Consider the following 17,561-nt stretch of genomic DNA (forward strand, 5'->3'; position numbering starts at 1 on the left):
GCTTTCATTTGAGACTGTTGTGAATACCATAGTTTTGTCTAAATTGGAATCTTATAAACTATAATGCCTTCTCTACTTTTAAATTATATTTCATCATTGTTCATGGATCCATTAGGACATGATTACTGGTAAATTTTCTGAGAGTTGCTCAATATATAGTATTTTAATTATTTTAATATAATATTAATATTTATTATAAAGATTAATTAAAAAAATAATTTCGTCCATTAATAGCTGGCCAGCTGTATAGAAACGGTTCTACAGATGCTTGTGGGAGTAACGTTTCTATTCTCTCTCCTTATTTTTCTCATCCTCTCTCTTCTTTTACTAATATTTAATTATTATTAGTTAAAGAGCAATTCAAAGAGAACCCACCAGTAATCATGGTTTTACTCCCAAACACACTCGATTTGTATTTGTTGCATGATTTCACACATATTTGGCTAGTATCAACCGCCTTATCCATATATCAGTATGTAACAATTGATCTTATACTCTTAAATAAGAGAGAGAGATTCTAAATAAGGAAAGGGTGACAAAATAGGCGATTCTAGGGTTTACCGAGTATCCTTCACGCTAGGTTTCGTGTGACGGCCACCGCCGGTGTGCCTTCATGTCGGAGTCAGATCCTTCGGGCTCTCCACGGGGAGATGAGTCCTCTACACAAAATAAGCAACAGTCGTACGCAGCCGTGGTGAATAAGCGACCATCGCTTACGAAGAACGATTATGAAGTCAGTTTGATTGATGGAGTTCTAACTATTGCGGTTCCTGATGCAGTGTTTCATGACTCGGTTCCCCTATGGGATGATTTTCTGGTGGTCGGTTTGCCTCCGAGGCTCCACACGTTGCGAAGATCCATGTGATTGTTAATAAGATATGGCCGCTTGGGAATAAGTCTGTTTGAATTGATGTTTACGAGAACTCTGCAACTTCGGTCCGGTTTCGCATTCGTGATGAGACTACGAGGCTGCAAGTTTTGCATAGGGGCATGTGGAATATCGCGGGTGTTCCCATGATGCTGGCTAAGTGGTCTCCCCTTCCAGAAGACGCACAGCCAGTGATTTCCTCGATGCCCTTGTGGGTAACATTGAAAAACGTTCCCCACTCTCTGTTTTCGTGGAAGGGTCTCGGCTTCTTAACTAGTCTAATTGGTACTCTAATTAGACTGCATCCGGACACTGAGCTTTGCAGTAAGTTTGATGTGGCCAAGGTGTTTGTGGAAGTCAATCTAACGAAAACCTTACCAGCCACGTTTCAATTTCAAATGTCAAAAGAGGAGGATGTAACTGTTGAGTTTCAGTATCATTGGCTTCCTCCGCGATGCTCTTGTGTCCAGATGTGGGGGCATGTTAGTGATGTTTGTATGACTGCTCCAATATCACCAAAAAAGGTCTCTGAAGCTATGCTTGAAGAAGGGGAGATAGCTTCTCCAAAAAAGGTTCAAGAGACAGAGGTCAGTCCTCAGGTTCTGGTTGTGCAGTCTGTTTCTCTTGCTCCCATAGGAACGAATCAAAACACTCCACCTCAGGAGGATGCTGCTGCGGGTTGGTCTGTTGTATCTCTAGGAAAGGGATGTAAGAGTGCTGACAAGGTTCGTACTCTGTTTGCTGAAGGTCAAGGCACTTTAGTCGGCTCTTCAAGATTCTCTGTTCTGGGGGATACAAAAGATGTTGGTGAGTCTGAGACAGCAATTTCAGCAGTGGCTTCGGTTGTTCCTGCGAGCTTGAATATTGGTGTGGGTCTTACAGGGACAGCTCCTGTTCCTGTTAAGCAGGTTTCTGTGGAGGACGCAAGGATTCGAGCTTCTCTTCCGCGACAATCGAAACAACAAAAGACATCTTCGGAGTCTTCTTCTCAGCAAGCTAGGGGTTTTCCTTCTGGCATATCAAGCAAGAAGACCTCCCGTACACGTCGCTGATGTCTGGTTTCTTCTGGAACATGCGTGGTTTTAAAAAATCAAAAAAGCATTCTATTGGTCGTGACTGGGTGCAAACAGAGTCACTGCAGTTTGAATGTTTACTTGAAACGCGTGTCCAGGAAGAAAAGGCCCCTCGGATCATTTCTTCTGTGTTCCGTGGCTGGTCATCAATGACAAATTATGAGTTTAATCCTCTAGGTAGGATTTGGGTAGTGTGGAAGGATGATGTACGAGTAACCCCAGTTTTCAAAAGTGGTCAGGTTGTCACCTGTTCAGTCTTACTACCTGGGAATACCATGGAGTTTTTTGTATCTTTTGTTTACGCATACAATCTCTCTGACGCTAGAAAGGAGCTCTGGGAGGATCTCAAAGCTCATTTTGATTCTCCTCTCTTTGCGAATAAAACCTGGATGATCGCAGGAGATTTTAATGAAATCCTTGATGGAGAGGAGCACTCAAATTATGAACAAAATCCTTCTGTCATGTCTGGCATGAGAGATTTTCAAAATGTTGTTCGCCATTGTGCTCTAGTGGATATGCATTCTCATGGTCCTTTGTTCACATGGGAGAATAAGAGGGATGAGGGTCTTGTTTGTAAAAAATTGGATCGTATTTTGGTTAATGAAGCTTGGTGTCGACTTTTGTGGATGCCTATGGCGTTTTTGACTCTGGGGGATGCTCTGACCATCTAAGATGTAGATTCTCGGTGGGGACTCAACTCGGTAAGCCAAGAGGACCTTTTAAGTTCTCAAATACTATTCTGTCATTTCCGGAGTTTATTCCCACGATGCAGTCTTTTTGGGACAGCACAAGCAGTCTATATCATTCTACATCTGCAATGTTTCTATTTTCAAAGAAGTTAAAGGCACTCAAGCCACTTATCCGGTCCTTAGGTCGCCAAAAGCTAAGTAAATTATCAGAGCAAGTAGAGGATGCTCACAAAACCCTTTGTGAGTGTCAGCTCACTACACTTGCTAACCCAACGGTTGCAGTGGAGGAGGATGAAAAGCAGGCATTCCAGAGATGGGATCTTGTTTCGGATTTGGAGGAGAGTTTTCTAAAGCAACGATCTAAGTTGCATTAGTTACAGGTGGGTGATAAGAATAACAAGTTTTTTCACAATGCTGTCAAGTCTCGTCAATGTCATAATGCAATCCGTGAGATACTATGTGGTGATGGTTCCATTGTCAAAACACAGCCAGAGCTTAAACCAGAGGCTGTGCGTTTCTTTGAGGAATTTCTCAGGCATACGCCACCGGATTATGAGGGTACGAGTGTGAACCATCTAGCAGAACTGGTGATTTTTCGCTGCTCTAATGCAGAACACGAGGGTTTACTGAAGGTGGTCTCGGCTGAGGAGATTCATCAAACCCTGTTCAAGATGCCGGTGAGTAAAGCACCCGGTCCGGACGGTTATACGGTTGAGTTTTTTAAGCACACATGGCCGATCTTGGGTCCAGATTTTGTCATTGCCGTTCAGTCTTTGTTCCTCAAAGGTTTCCTCCCTAAAGGGGTCAACTCGACTATTCTGGCCCTTATATCTAAGAAAACTGATTCCAAGGAAATGAAGGACTACCGTCCTATTTCATGCTGTAATGTCTTATACAAGGTGATTTCCAAGATTCTTGCTAATCGGCTTAAGGTTATTTTACCGTCTTTCATTGCTCCAAATCAGTCAGCTTTCATCAAGGACAGACTAATGATGGAAAATCTCTTGCTAGCATCAGAGTTGGTCAAAGATTATCACAAGGAAACTATTTCTCCTCAGTGTATGATGAAGATTGATATATCCAAGGCGTTTGACTCAGTACAATGACCATTTCTAATAAACATTCTCAAGGCAATTAATCTCCCTACTGAATTCATTCACTGGATAGAGCTCTGCACAGGTACGGCCTCATTCTCTGTACAAGTAAATGGAGAACTAGCGGGTTATTTCCAAAGTACGAGAGGATTGAGACAAAGTTGTTCGCTGTCTCCATACCTTTTTGTCATTTATATGAATGTCTTATCTCTCATGCTTGATAAGGCTGCAGCGGATCAAAACATTGGCTACCATCCTCGTTTCCAAACTCTGAGTCTTACTCATCTCTGTTTCGCCGATGATATTCTTGTTTTCTCTGATGGAAGCTCACGCTCTGTTGAAGCAGTTTTAGCCGTTTTTGACAAGTTTGCAGTCATCTCTGGTCTCAAAATTAGCTTGGAAAAGTCTACCATTTTTATGGCTGGTTCTACTCCGCAACATCAACAAGATATTCTCCGACACTTTCCCTTTACAGTTGGCTCTCTCCCTGTGCGGTACTTAGGCCTGCCCCTCCTCACCCGCTCTATGACACACTCCGATTATTTACCACTCATTGAGCGTATCCGCTTACGCATTACATCTTGGACGGGCCATTTCTTGTCTTTTGCGGTCAGACTGCAGTTAATAAAATCAGTGCTTTCAAGTCTTACCAACTTCTGGCTCTCTGCTTTCCTTCTGCCAAAAAGTGTCTTCAGGAGCTTGATAACCTCTTCTCAGCTTTCCTGTGGTCTGGACCGGACCTAAGTTCGAGCAAGGCTAAGGTATCTTGGCTTGATGTGTGTACACCGCAGTCTGAGGGTGACTTGGGACTTAGTCGTTTGCGTGACACTAATACCGTGTGCATTTTGAAGCTTATTTGGCGACTAGTGTCAGCTGACAACTCTCTTTGGGTAAACTGGATTAGGCGGAACTTGATTAGAACTGGTTCTCTCTGGTCAGTTAATGAGAAAAGCGTCGGGGGTTCTTGGATGTGGAGGAAGATCCTCAAATATCGAGCACTTGCTGCAAGCTTACATAAGAAAGAAGTGACAACAGGCCATGGTACCTCCTTCTGGTTTGATGTTTGGAGCCCGCTTGGTCAGTTATTTGGGCTACTTGGGCACCGTGGAAGTATTGATATGGGAGTCCCGCAGCATAGTACAGTGGCAGAGGCGCTTTCGCACCGAAGACGTCGACACCGTGTAGACATTGTGAACCAACTTGAAGATGTACTCGACTCCCTTCGTGTTTCAGTGCAATCAACGGGTTATGATCGAGCTCTCTGGAAACAAAAGAATGGCTCTTTCAAGAGTAAATTTCTCTCACGCGATACTTGGATTCTGATAAGGGAGCCGAACCCTGCTTGCGACTGGTATGCAGGTGTTTGGTTTCCCCATTCAACTCCTAAGTATTCTTTTATCTCTTGGCTTGCACTCAAAAACCGGCTCTCTACGGGTGACAAGTTGGTTCAATGGAACGCTACGGCAAACGGGTCCTGTATGCTTTGTCAGGGACAGGAGGAAACACGGGATCATCTGTTCTTCTCCTGCATGTACTCATCTCAAATCTGGTCTGCGCTGGCTCAAGGTTACTTGGTGTTCATTTTACCACGAACTGGGTAGATTTGATCCCGCTGCTTCTCGACTCGTCCGCTCCACGGCTCCACCTATTTGTTCTCCGGTATGTCTTTCAGGCCGCTCTGCATACCCTTTGGCGGGAGCGTAATGCTCGACAACATGGCGAGGTTCCCACTCCTCCTATCACTCTCATCAAGCTCATTGCCAAGACCGTCCGCAATCGCATGCCCACTCTGGTAACCACTCCCGGCTATGAAGGTGGCCTTCAATATTGGTTTCAAACCCATCCCATTTAATCATGTTCTAAGTTTTTTTAAATGCTTTAGCTAATTACATAAAATGTTTTGAGCAGTAAACTATATTGGACCACTGTCTTTTTTTGGTGAATAAAATTTTAACATTCATACAAAAAAAAAAACAATTGATCTTATACTCGGCGAATATATTATATTCGTGCACTAGCTATCAAATTATAATATTTGCCCATAGTTACCTCACAAAACCGATTTTAAACTACAATAAAATAAAACTGTACGTATGATATAATTAATTAAAAGCTGCATAGCAGTAGAAGATAGCATATTTTCATAAACTGCTATAAAAGATGATTATTTTTTTTGGTAACTTTGTAATAGTTCAATATAAATGCTATGATATAAAATTCTTAAATGGGAATGTGAAAACTCTTAGTCCGCCAACCTTGAGCCCAATTATTTCACTTAACCGCTTAACTCTTAGAAGAAAACAACTAACACTCGAACAAAACAGCAAAAATAACACACTCTTGAGCTAAACCTAACAATCGAACAAAACATCAAAACAACACACTCTCCTCTATTTTCTCTGAGATTCTCTGAGATTCTCTTTTATTTTATCGATGAATCCGCCGCCGACACATTCTCCACCGTCTCTTCTATTCGCTCCTCCGCCGACACATTCTCCAGCCGTCTGTGAGCTCGAATCGAAGGCATGTCTTTCTTCTTTACTCTAATTTTCTTCTTTCTTCTTACTCTCAAGGATTGAAATTATCGATTGTAGGGTTTATGAGATTTTCAAATTAGGGATTTATGAAATTTTCAAATTAGGGATTTGTTCAAATTAGGGATTTATAAAATTTTCAAATTAGGGATTTGATTCAAACTTCGGATTATGAAAATTATGGGTTTGTTTCAAATTTTGAATTATGAGAATTAGGGATTTGATTCAAATTTCGGATTAAGAAAATTAGGGGTTTGTTTCAAATTTTGGATTATGAGAATTAGGGATTTGATTCAAAGTAGTGATTTTAAGTATTTTCAAGTTTCTAAAGCTTATCATAACATGCATATCTAATTGTATGTTTTGCTATTTGTCAAGTGTTTGTGGTTGCTTATCGAATTGAAGCTCGCTTTTGTTGTACTCAACAGTGCAGGTTAGTCCCTTTCGACCAAATTTTATTTGTTGTTGTTCTGTTTTTTTTTTCTTGTTTTACGACTGTAATTGTTTGTGGCTGTAATAGTTTTGTTGTTCACTAGAGATGATATTAGCGTATGTGATTGACTGTAATTGTTTTGCGATTGAGTGTAATTGTTTTGTGACTGTAATTGTTTTGTTTTTGTGGCTGTAATTGTTTGGTTTTTTTAATGTTGCTTTGCTTTGAAATGTTGTGATAAGGTTTTAATTAAGCTTAGAACATATATAATGTTGGACAAGGCATGGGTGCATCTATGCAGGTAAGGAATTAATTTATATGGGTTAGGTTTAAGCTGGGGTTTGGATACTTTCCCTAGTTATTTATTCTGTCCTATTTCTTATTCATTGAAGAGCCGATCCTGGTTATGAGAGAGGCGCTTGGAAATTTGTACGGGATGTGACTGCGGCGTTAGGGGACATTGATCTGATGATATGTCCCTGCAAAGACTGTCGTAATGTAGAACGCAAATCAGGGAGTGACGTGGTTGATCATCTTGTAACTAGGGGGATGGATGAGGCTTACAAGCTGCAAAACGATTGGTATCATCATGGAGACGTGAACTTAGTGGTCGATGGTGACAGCAAACTAAATCAGTGGAATGAGGAAGTTATTGAGTTGTATAAAGCAGCTGAATATTCTGACAAAGAGTTGGCGAGTAAGGGTAAGGGTGATGACTCAGGTAAGATTGCAGATGGTGATTTAGTTGAGATTGCAGAGGGTGAGGACAAGAGAGAAGATGAGTTCCTTGCAAAGCTTGCAGATGCTAGTATGCCATTATATCAGAGTTGTTCAAACCACAACAAACTATCGGCTATTGTGTCTTTGTTCAGGCTTAAGACACATAATGGCTGGTCTGACAAGAGTTTCAATGAACTGCTGGAGACATTGCCAAAGATGTTGCATGAGGATAATGTGCCTCACACATCATTTTATGATGTTAAAAAATTTCTGAAAAGCTTTGATATGGGGTATAAAAAGATTCATGCATGTGTCAATGACTGCTGTCTATTTAGAAAGAAGTACAAGAAGCTAGACAATTGTCCCAAATGCAATGCTTCACGGTGGAAGATAAATACGCACACTAGTGAAGTAAAGAAAGGTGTCCCACAGAAAGTATTACGGTACTTTCCAATATTCCCAAGGCTGAAGAGAATGTTCAGGTCTGAGCAAATGGCCAAGGATTTAAGGTGGAATTTTAGTAACAAGAGCAGTGATGGCAACCTCCGGCATCCTGTGGATTCTGTTACATGGGATAAGACGAATGACAAGTATCCTTCATTTGCAGCCGAAGAGAGGAACTTACGGCTTGGACTATCCACTGATGGCTTTAATCCGTTCAACATGCAGAATACTAAGTATAGTTGTTGGCCTGTTCTGTTAGTGAACTATAATTTGCCTCCTCACTTATGTATGAAGAAGGAGAACACAATGCTAACCTTGCTGATTCCTGGTCCACAACAACCTGGCAACAGCATTGATGTCTACTTGGAGCCTCTTATTGACGATTTAAACCATCTATGGAAGGAGGGAGAGTTAACATATGACGCCTCCAGTAGAACTACTTTTACTCTAAGGGCAATGCTTCTCTGAACTATTAGTGATTTTTCTGCTTATGGAAACCTCGCTGGTTGCAAAGTAAAAGGGAAAATGGGCTGTCCCATTTGTGTTAAAAACACAGATAGTAAGTGGTTGAAGTTCAGCAGAAAGCATGTGTATATGTGTCACAGAAAGGGTTTGGCACCAACACATAGTTATAGGGAGAAGAAGACTTGGTTTGATGGAAAAGCTAAACATGGGAGGAAGGGAAGAATTTTAACAGGTCGTGAGATATCCCAGAATCTAAAAAAATTCAAAAACGAGTTTGGAAATGTGAAAGAATCTGGGAGGAAGAGGAAAAATCTGACTGTATGGAATCAGTCTATGATGATGACGATATATCCAGTGAATCTGAGGAAGATGAGGAAGTAGAAGTAGACCATGAGGAGTTGTCAAGATGGAAAAAAAGATCATTTTTTTTCAAACTGGCTTATTGGAAGGTATGTTTATTAATTTATTGATTAATTAAGTTGGGATTTTTAAGAACTGTAATTGTGTTGTGTAGGATGTTCCGGTAAGGCATAATTTGGATGTAATGCATGTAGAGAAAAATGTGGCTGCAAGCATTGTCTCTACATTGTTGCATTGTGGTAAATCTAAGGATGGTCTCAATGCTCGTAAAGATTTGGAAGATATGGGTATAAGAAAGGACTTGCATCCTACCATCCGAGGAAAGAGAACCTACCTTCCCGCAGCACCTTGGTTTCTGTCCAAGCAAGAGAAGAATTTTTTTTGCAAACGTCTATTTGACCTTAAAGGTCCAGACGGGTACTGTTCTAATATATCAAGGGGTGTGTCATTAGAAGACTGTAAGGTGACAGGGCTCAAATCCCACGACTATCACGTGTTGATGCAGCAACTACTACCGGTTGCACTCAGAGGGTTATTACCAAATGGTCCGAGGACAGCAATCTTGCGCTTATGCGCATTCTTCAACCATTTGTGTCAGAGAGTTATTGATATAGAGGTGATTTCAGTAATGGAAGCTGAAATCGTGGAAACTCTTTGTATGTTTGAAAGGTTTTTCCCTCCCACCTTCTTTGATATCATGGTACACTTGACTTCACATCTAGGAAGGGAAGCTCGACTAGGAGGACCAGTCCATTTTAGATGGATGTATCCATTTGAAAGGTATATTTGCTCTCTACTATTATATTTAGATTGTATTTGTAGTGATTTTCTATTTTGTTGCTAATCTGTATTTCTTTGTATTTGCAGATATATGAAAGTTCTGAAAGACTTTGTTCGAAACCCTGCAAGACCAGAGGGTTGTATAGCTGAGTCATATATGACAGAAGAATGTATGCAGTTCTGTAGTGATTTTCTGAAAAAGACAACAAGTGTAGAAGAAAAACTTGATAGGAATACAAATTATGATAACAGCTCAATACTAGAAGGTCGTCCCTTATCTGCAGGAACTACAATTAATCTGACTGAAATGGAGAAGAACATTGCCCATCTTGCTGTCATTCAAAATATGGCTGCCTTGGATCCTTATGTAGAGTAAGTTCTCTATATTCAAAATATGGCTGCCTTGGATCCTTATGCATTGTACATGTATATCAACCTGACTATTTATATTTGTATTTCTCCTTTTGCAAGCATGCACCTGCAACATCTCCAAGACATAAATCCAAGGTGTAAACATGATGCATCACTGTTATGGACTATGCATGCTAAGTATTTTGCTTCTTGGTTAAAAGAACAGACAAGTAATTTCGTAAATTGTTTGTAAGATTGAGTATGGTTTAGCTGTCTATAAGTGACTGACTCTTATTGTTTTTAATTTGGTAGATACCTATGGCTTCAAATAATCATGAGGATATAATTAAATGGCTGGCATATGGTCCAAGGTGTACTGCAAGGTCTTACACTGGCTACATAGTGAATGGGCTACGTTTTCACACAAGCTCACTTGAAAGGAAAAATCAGAATAGTGGGATTTATTATGAGGCAACGGCTATGTGTAGGTCTAGTGCTAAAGATACGTCCCAAGTAGTTGATCTGGTATCTTACTATGGGAGAGTAATTGACATAATATTACTTGATTATAATGTGTTCTATGTTCCCATATTCCGGTGTCAATGGGCAGTAAGAGGTAACAGAGTTAAGATTGAAGATGGGTTCACACTTGTTTACTTGAATCAAAGCCAAGTCAGTTTTTTGAGGGATCCATGTATACTAGCTTCTCAAGCAAAGCAAATCTTTTATTCAAGGGAAGATGATTCATCAAATTGGCATGTTGTTATGAGAAGTTCTTCTATTCATCAAATTGGCATGTTGTTATGAGAAGTTCTTCACGGACATATAGTAAAGAAGATGATCAAGATGGACCTGTAGATATTGGTCCGTTGCCAGTAGATGTTGATATGGATGTTGAGCTGGATGAAACTGAATATGCTAGAACTGATTGTGAAGGCATATATGTCTCAAATGTAGTGATTACATGTTTAATTTGTGTCTCCTCTTGCTCATGATTTTTGTTTATATTTGTTAACTCATTGTGTGAATTTTTATTGATATATGTTTAGCATCAATATGATCTAACTCGTTTCTTCTTTGATGTAGGTGAATTAATATGGGTCGACCAAAGAAAAAGGGTGCACAAAAAAAGAAGAAGAAGGTAGCAGATGATGATGCAGAATTTATTTGTACTGTGGAGCCCCCGACTGTAGTAGCTCAGCAGCCAAGCAGCCATGAGGAGCCCCCAACTGTAGCAGCTCAGCAGCCCAGCATGCAAGAAGAGCCCTCGACTGTAGCAGTTCAGCAGCCCAGCAGCCCTTTGGAGCCCCCGATTGTAGCAGATCAGCAGCTAAATGAGGAAGAGCATGTAGGTGAGATTGAATTGGATGATGCCAATGAACGTCCTGCCAAGCGTAAGAGACAGAGAGGACCCACAAAGATGAAAAACATCGCCAAGGATCCAACGGTTCGAGTAAGCGTTGACTACACCCTCATGGGAGAGCCTTATGGTCCAGGGTCAATTAAGCTTGCATCCTATGCTGGTGCATTGGCAGGGGAACACGTTCACATCAAAATTAATAATTGGAAGCAAGTTAGTGAAGATATGAAAACAGTTCTCTGGAAATCTATACAGGTAACAATTTCATTAAAATATGCTTTTGTTTATTTAGAACATGCTAATTTTAATAATTACATGTTAATGGTAACTGAGTGCAGGCAAGATTTGAGCTTGATGAAGAGTTTCAAAGGATTGCTGTGCTGAAGCAGATGGGAAATCTGTGGAGGGCATACAAGTCACGCATTGTCAGGCAGCTTAATGAGGCTAAGAATAACCAGCAGAGGATGAATCTGAGACCAATGAACATTTCTCCTCTCGACTGGCGTAAATTTGTGAAAACAAAAACAAGCCAAGCCTTTAAGGTATTGTCTTTAAATTAGGTAAGTTTAATATTTGAGTGATGGTTAATAACATGTTTAAATGTTAGGTTGTGAGTGACACGGCTAAAGAAAGGAGGAAGAAACAGATCCCTCACACTACTAGTCGCAAAGGAATGGTCAGACTAACGGAAGAAATGGTAAGCATACTACCATCTACGTTATTTGATCTGGTAATATCTACCTTGATAATTGATGTGTTGCTTTTTCACAGAAAGTTGAAAGCGAGGATCCATCTGAAGTGACAAGGCTAAAGGTTTGGGTTAAGTCGCGTACCAAAAAGGATGGTACACCAGTTAATACGAATGCCGCAGAAAAGATTGTAAGTTCCAAATTGGCATGTGGCTTAGTTATTTTGTTACCCATTAAATGTTGTGTATTTCCTCTTATGCAGAAAAAGGCAGCTGAACTGGTTGGTGCTGATGGTCCAATAAGTACAACAAATCCAGATGTAGATCATCTCAACCAGCTTTTGGGACCTGACAATCCTGGTATACTGAGGGCAATGGGTAGAGGCATGAGTAAGACCAAATTAGCTTGTTTCCAAATTAAGAACAAATGTATGGCTGACATGCAAGAGAAGCAAGTTCAATTAGTAAAGCAGGTCAATCAGTTGCAAAATGAAATTATGGATTTAAAGAAGCAGGTTAGTTAATTACATTGACAATTCTCAAAGTATTCATTAACTTGCTAATTTATTAAATGGAATTTGACATTGCTTTCTTAAATTACAGGGACTAGAGCCTGAAATTGGTGAAAACTCAGCTCCAAGAGTAAGTGATTCCTTATTCTTATTATATATTATCAGTTATTCCTTCAAGCTTATTTAAATTTCTAACTTATGTTTATTTTCAACTTCAACATTTGTAGAGTGTAAACAAAAAATCACGCCCTAGGTGTGTGTTGGTCGATTGGTCTAACACTGATGAGAATATTGCTGAGGGGCGTATTCTTTCTTCTGATCCTGATGACATAGTGAATGACTCTCGTCTAGGCCCTACGGATCTGAAAGTGTTGGTTGAATCTGCTTTGAAACCAGATGCTTTCCTCTGGATACCTGCAATTAAAATGTTTACTATTGCGGAAGCTGTTGGACAGATGATTGCATGGCCTGCAGATAAATGTGTTCTATTGGATAAAGAGATCCAAATAGAAGACATTGTGCCGAGGGTAAAATTTATTGTCCTTTCCAGACAATTTCTTCTCCTTTACTATATTCTAATTTGAATTGTGTTTTACTGATTGTGTATGACAGGGCCTACATGGAAGTTTGCTGAACAAATGTCAACTACTGGATTTGTCTACGGATGAATTGATTGTTGCTGAGGGTCGTTGTCACACACAAGAACCATCTGCATTACTTAATGTCTTTCTATTGGGCCAAAAGCTGTTAAAGTATTCGTGGATTCAGTATGTCAACCTGACACGTTCATATGGAGGCCTACAATGGACACAACATACCTGGAGGACTGTTTGATGACTTATGTAGCATGGCCTGCCCATAAAGTTGTTCGTCAGAATGGCGAGAGTTCTCCTATACATAATCCTCCATCAACTAATATACCATCAAGTTCTACATCAACAGCAGGGGCAAAATCTGCAGCAACATGTCCTATTGAGGATGCAACAGGTCCAGGCTCTCCAACTAAGAAAACTCTACCGCATTCACAGGAATCTCAGGTAAATGTTTTCAATATTTTATGAAGTAGTTTCTGTCAAGTCATATGATTGTTGGTTGGCTTATATTATTGGCATTGCAGCGTATCAATGAAGTTGTCTCAAAGGAAAATAAGAAGTGCAGACTGATGGATATTACCGGAAAAGCTGGTTGTTGCTGAAGGACGATGGACAACAAACGATCCAGACCAAAAAGTTCACTTTGTTTGTTTGGGTTCTAATGCAGTTAAAGTGTGGGTAGATATTGTCAAGGTAAGCGATGCAGCAGTTTGGAGGCCATCAGAAGAAATCGAGATGATGGAAGATGCCCTTGGCACATTCATTGCATGGCCAGAGGACAAAGTGATCATCATGTAAACCATGAGGTTTACTGTCTCCTACTTTAGACTTACAATCTATCTTATGGATTTGCTTTTTATTTTCAGACTTGTCTTGTTCCTTATGGATTTTAAACTTGTGTTATGTACTATGTAATATGTTTGATTGTGAAATGGTGAATTAGGGATTTAATATTAATACAGGTTTCGGATCACTTTCAAAATAACACGAAAACAATGTTCTCAAAACACTTATAATCGCATCTAGAATCCTGCTATAACAGAATATATTATAGCATAAAGATATTGCTTATGAAAACTGAATTAAACCGTTTAACTAACGTTATGGTAGAATCACCTAACATAGCGTGTATAATGACTTATAATATTATCTTTAAAAATTTGAAAAGCGGGATAACATAGCATTTCTGTACTGCTATGGTATATACCATAGCATACAAATTATGCGCTATCATATGTGAGGTACCTACAATAACAGTGGCCTAACATAGCATTTGTAAAAGAGCTATGAATTACATATTATAGCGTTTCTCTCGTGCTAACAATGTACATATTTGTTTTAGTGCTGACAGAAGAAACTTATAGGCCTAAATGATATAAAAGCGTACAAAATGTTTGTTCATTATTAACATTTCTAAATTAAGTCACATTAAAAACAAAGCTATAAACTAATGAATTTAATATATGATAGCTTCTTTTATACTCTCTCTGTTCCATTATACTCACTCTGTATCAAAAAGAATGATTTTCTAGTATTTTTTCTTGTATCACAAAGAATGATTTTCTGTATACTTTTATCAATTAATGCTTAAAAATTGTAAATTTCAAAAATCATTAAATGAAAATTTAAAAATTTAATGAAATACTATTGATTAATAATTATAAAATATGTTATTATAAATAAATAATACACTTATTGCTAAACATTAAATGTTTTTCTTAATTCATGTAAAAATCATAAAACATCATCTATTGTGATACAGAGGGAGTATAAGATTTTTGGCTAAAAGCACAAAGATTAAGAAACAATAAATGTTTACTCATTTCACATTATTAAACCAATAGAAAATACTGCAGAATTTAAATAGTCAAAAAATTTTAAATTAATATTAAAAAATTCATAGAAACTTGATTTTTTTTATAATATAGAAAAAATAAAAAAGGCTAAAAGATCTTATATACTGGAACACAGGGAGTATATTATTTTTTAATAGTCCCCCCAAATAGTTATAAAATTAAAACTAATATCTAAGAATGTTGACCAATTTACTCAATTTTATTTTATTTTATAGTGTGTAATTAAACTTGTCACCATTTTTTTTCCTTTCCATAACTATATATATGTTGACCAAATAGTTATAGAATTGAGTCTTATCATTTAGAATGTTGACCAAAATAAAAAATCTACTGATAGTTTATGGACAAATATCATATAAACTGTATGTCCTTTTTAATGATATGTCATTATAGGTAAGAGTTTTTCATTTTGATAACATATCTATAACCAAATAGTAAAAATAAACATTTTGTTGACCAGAATTTTGGTTCAAATGTAAGTGTAAACAAGCATGTATGACTTTGAATTATAGATAATCAAGTACGTCCATTTTCATTTATCTACACAAAACATGAAATTACCTAAACTGTTAAGCCTCAAATTCTTGACAAACGAATATAAATAGAGGGCTCTTTACTCCCTGAGATAATAGATAACTCAAGCTGACATTTAAAAATGAATAGGATAGAATATATGTTTTTAATATTTGAATTCGTTTCGGTACTCTTCTTGATGTTTACGGCTAATGCTAGGGCTCGTGGTCGTGGAGGTATAGATTTTGATAAGAACTACGTCGTAACGTGGGGACAAAATCATGTCTTAAAACTCAACCAAGGGAAAGAAGTTGAGCTTTCCATGGATCAGTCTTCAGGTTCATTTCCTTTCATTTTACTTTCCAAATACGAAGTCATGTTTTAATGGTTTATGTGTGTACTGAAGTCATTTCCGTATATATTTTTGTTTATTTTTGCAAAATATTAGAACCCAAATGACCATGTTATTGGTTTTTAAATTGTGGTAATGACTGTTTTTTTTAATATATGTCACCACCTAAATTCAAACCTGTATAGTGAGTATTGTTAATACAAAAAGATACAAGATACATATATATATATATATACATATATGATATAAAATATTGAAATGTATACAAAACATCGAAATTAAAAGTTTGTCACAACCTACAATACTAATTAATAGGTTCTGGCTTTGAGTCTAAAAGCCATTACGGATCAGGATTCTTTCAAATGAGAATCAAATTGCCTCCAAGAGATTCTGCCGGTGTTGTCACTGCTTTCTATGTACGTTCACATTTTTCTCTCTACGATAAATTTGGAGTTTCAACATTGTGAATTTGCTTTTTTTTTTTTTTTTTTAAATATATATATGTTCATGTATTGGTTACAGTTGACTTAAAAAGGAAACACCCACGATGAGGTCGACTTTGAGTTCTTGGGGAATAGAGAAGGGAAACCGATAGGAATCCAAACAAATGTGTTTACCAATGGACAAGGAAATAGAGAACAAAAGTTTGTTCTTTGGTTCGATCCTACCACAAGTTTCCACACTTATGGGATTCTTTGGAATCCGTATCATATTGTGTAAGTTTTTTTCTTTTCTTCTCCTTCCTTTCTCTTTATGCAAAATCTTCGCTTATCTAAGTAAATCTTTTTGGATGGTTTGTTAACAGGTTTTACGTCGAGAAAATTCCAATAAGAGTGTTCAAGAATAACAGAAGATTTGGCGTGAACTATCCATCAAAGCCCATGCAACTAGTGGCTAGTCTTTGGAATGGTGAAGAATGGGCGACAAACGGTGGTAAGGACAAGATTAATTGGGCATATGCTCCTTTTAAGGCCCAGTTCCAAGGCTTCCCCGAACATGGCTGTCGCCTAGATGGTCAGAGTAATAATAGGAAAGTTTGTGGTTCGACAAGGTACTGGTGGAACAATAGGACGTATAATAGGTTAAGCGCAAACGAACAGAAGGCAATGGAGGATGTGAGAGCAAAGTACATGAAATATGATTACTGTTCTGATCGGCCTAGATATCCTGTCCCTCCTACTGAATGTCGATTGAATAAATGAGAGTAAAAATACATTTTTATCAAAGGCAAATAATATACTCAAATAACATATTTGATATCTTATATATATTTCCAAGTTCTCTTATTAGTCAATAACAAAAGATATAATCAATCAATAATGGGTATGACTGGAAGTCTGGAATGTTATAAGATGAGTAGCTGAACAGCAGACTAACTCAATAATTGTTAACTGTATGAACTGATTCGAGAAAGTTCTCGTAAAATTATATATATGAAAAATTGACTAACTTTCTTCATATATTAATGCCACATCAGCTCAGCTCATAAGAGAATGGTACGATTCTAGTTATGCATTTTGTAACTTTGTCCATTTAGTGTTTCATGTGTGTTGTCTTAAGTTGATTTGGAGATTATCTCTCATGGAGATTCTTAAGGGTTATTAGACCAGAATGAACTTAATCAAGCACGAGTCTTTCTGGTCAATTTCATCTAGCCTCACTTGATGGATTGATAAGTAGGTCCAGAACCAACTCTCGGTAATTCAACTGATGGGTGATCAAAGATACGAAAAAGGGTTACATGTCTAATTTGCCTTGCACGGTTAGGAAAATCTTTCAATCTTTTTTTCCAGTCTTTTCTATTTCTCAGAGAATGAGAAAGCGTTGATGTAAAAAAGTTAATTTTTATTTTTTTCAAATGATTTATTATTTTTTT

At 38.1% G+C, this 17,561-nt stretch overlaps 1 protein-coding gene and 3 pseudogenes across 2 annotated transcripts; all 4 read left to right on the forward strand.

The window, feature by feature from the left end:
- Positions 1-1,065: 1,065 nt before the first annotated feature.
- Positions 1,066-8,323, forward strand: LOC147930878 (uncharacterized; annotated as a pseudogene).
- LOC147930879 (uncharacterized) lies at positions 6,961-10,906 on the forward strand. Its single transcript, XM_087477074.1, has 8 exons — positions 6,961-6,992; positions 7,084-8,769; positions 8,835-9,460; positions 9,548-9,832; positions 9,932-10,049; positions 10,124-10,604; positions 10,646-10,764; positions 10,898-10,906. Exons 2-8 carry the CDS (start codon positions 8,641-8,643, stop codon positions 10,904-10,906), a joined length of 1,767 nt encoding a protein of 588 aa, XP_087333200.1. The 5' UTR covers positions 6,961-6,992; positions 7,084-8,640.
- A 1-nt stretch (position 10,907) lies between these two features.
- LOC147930880 (uncharacterized) lies at positions 10,908-13,923 on the forward strand (annotated as a pseudogene).
- Positions 13,924-15,475: 1,552 nt separating this feature from the next.
- Positions 15,476-16,887, forward strand: LOC104733740 (xyloglucan endotransglucosylase/hydrolase protein 2-like; annotated as a pseudogene). Its single transcript, XR_015575613.1, has 4 exons — positions 15,476-15,671; positions 16,001-16,101; positions 16,208-16,401; positions 16,491-16,887. The product of XR_015575613.1 is annotated as a xyloglucan endotransglucosylase/hydrolase protein 2-like (transcript).
- Positions 16,888-17,561: the final 674 nt, after the last annotated feature.

The sequence above is a fragment of the Camelina sativa genome, chromosome 12 (genome assembly GCF_030686135.1).
Source record: "Camelina sativa cultivar CO46 ecotype springtype chromosome 12, ASM3068613v1".
In the NCBI taxonomy this organism is placed as follows: domain Eukaryota; kingdom Viridiplantae; phylum Streptophyta; class Magnoliopsida; order Brassicales; family Brassicaceae; genus Camelina; species Camelina sativa.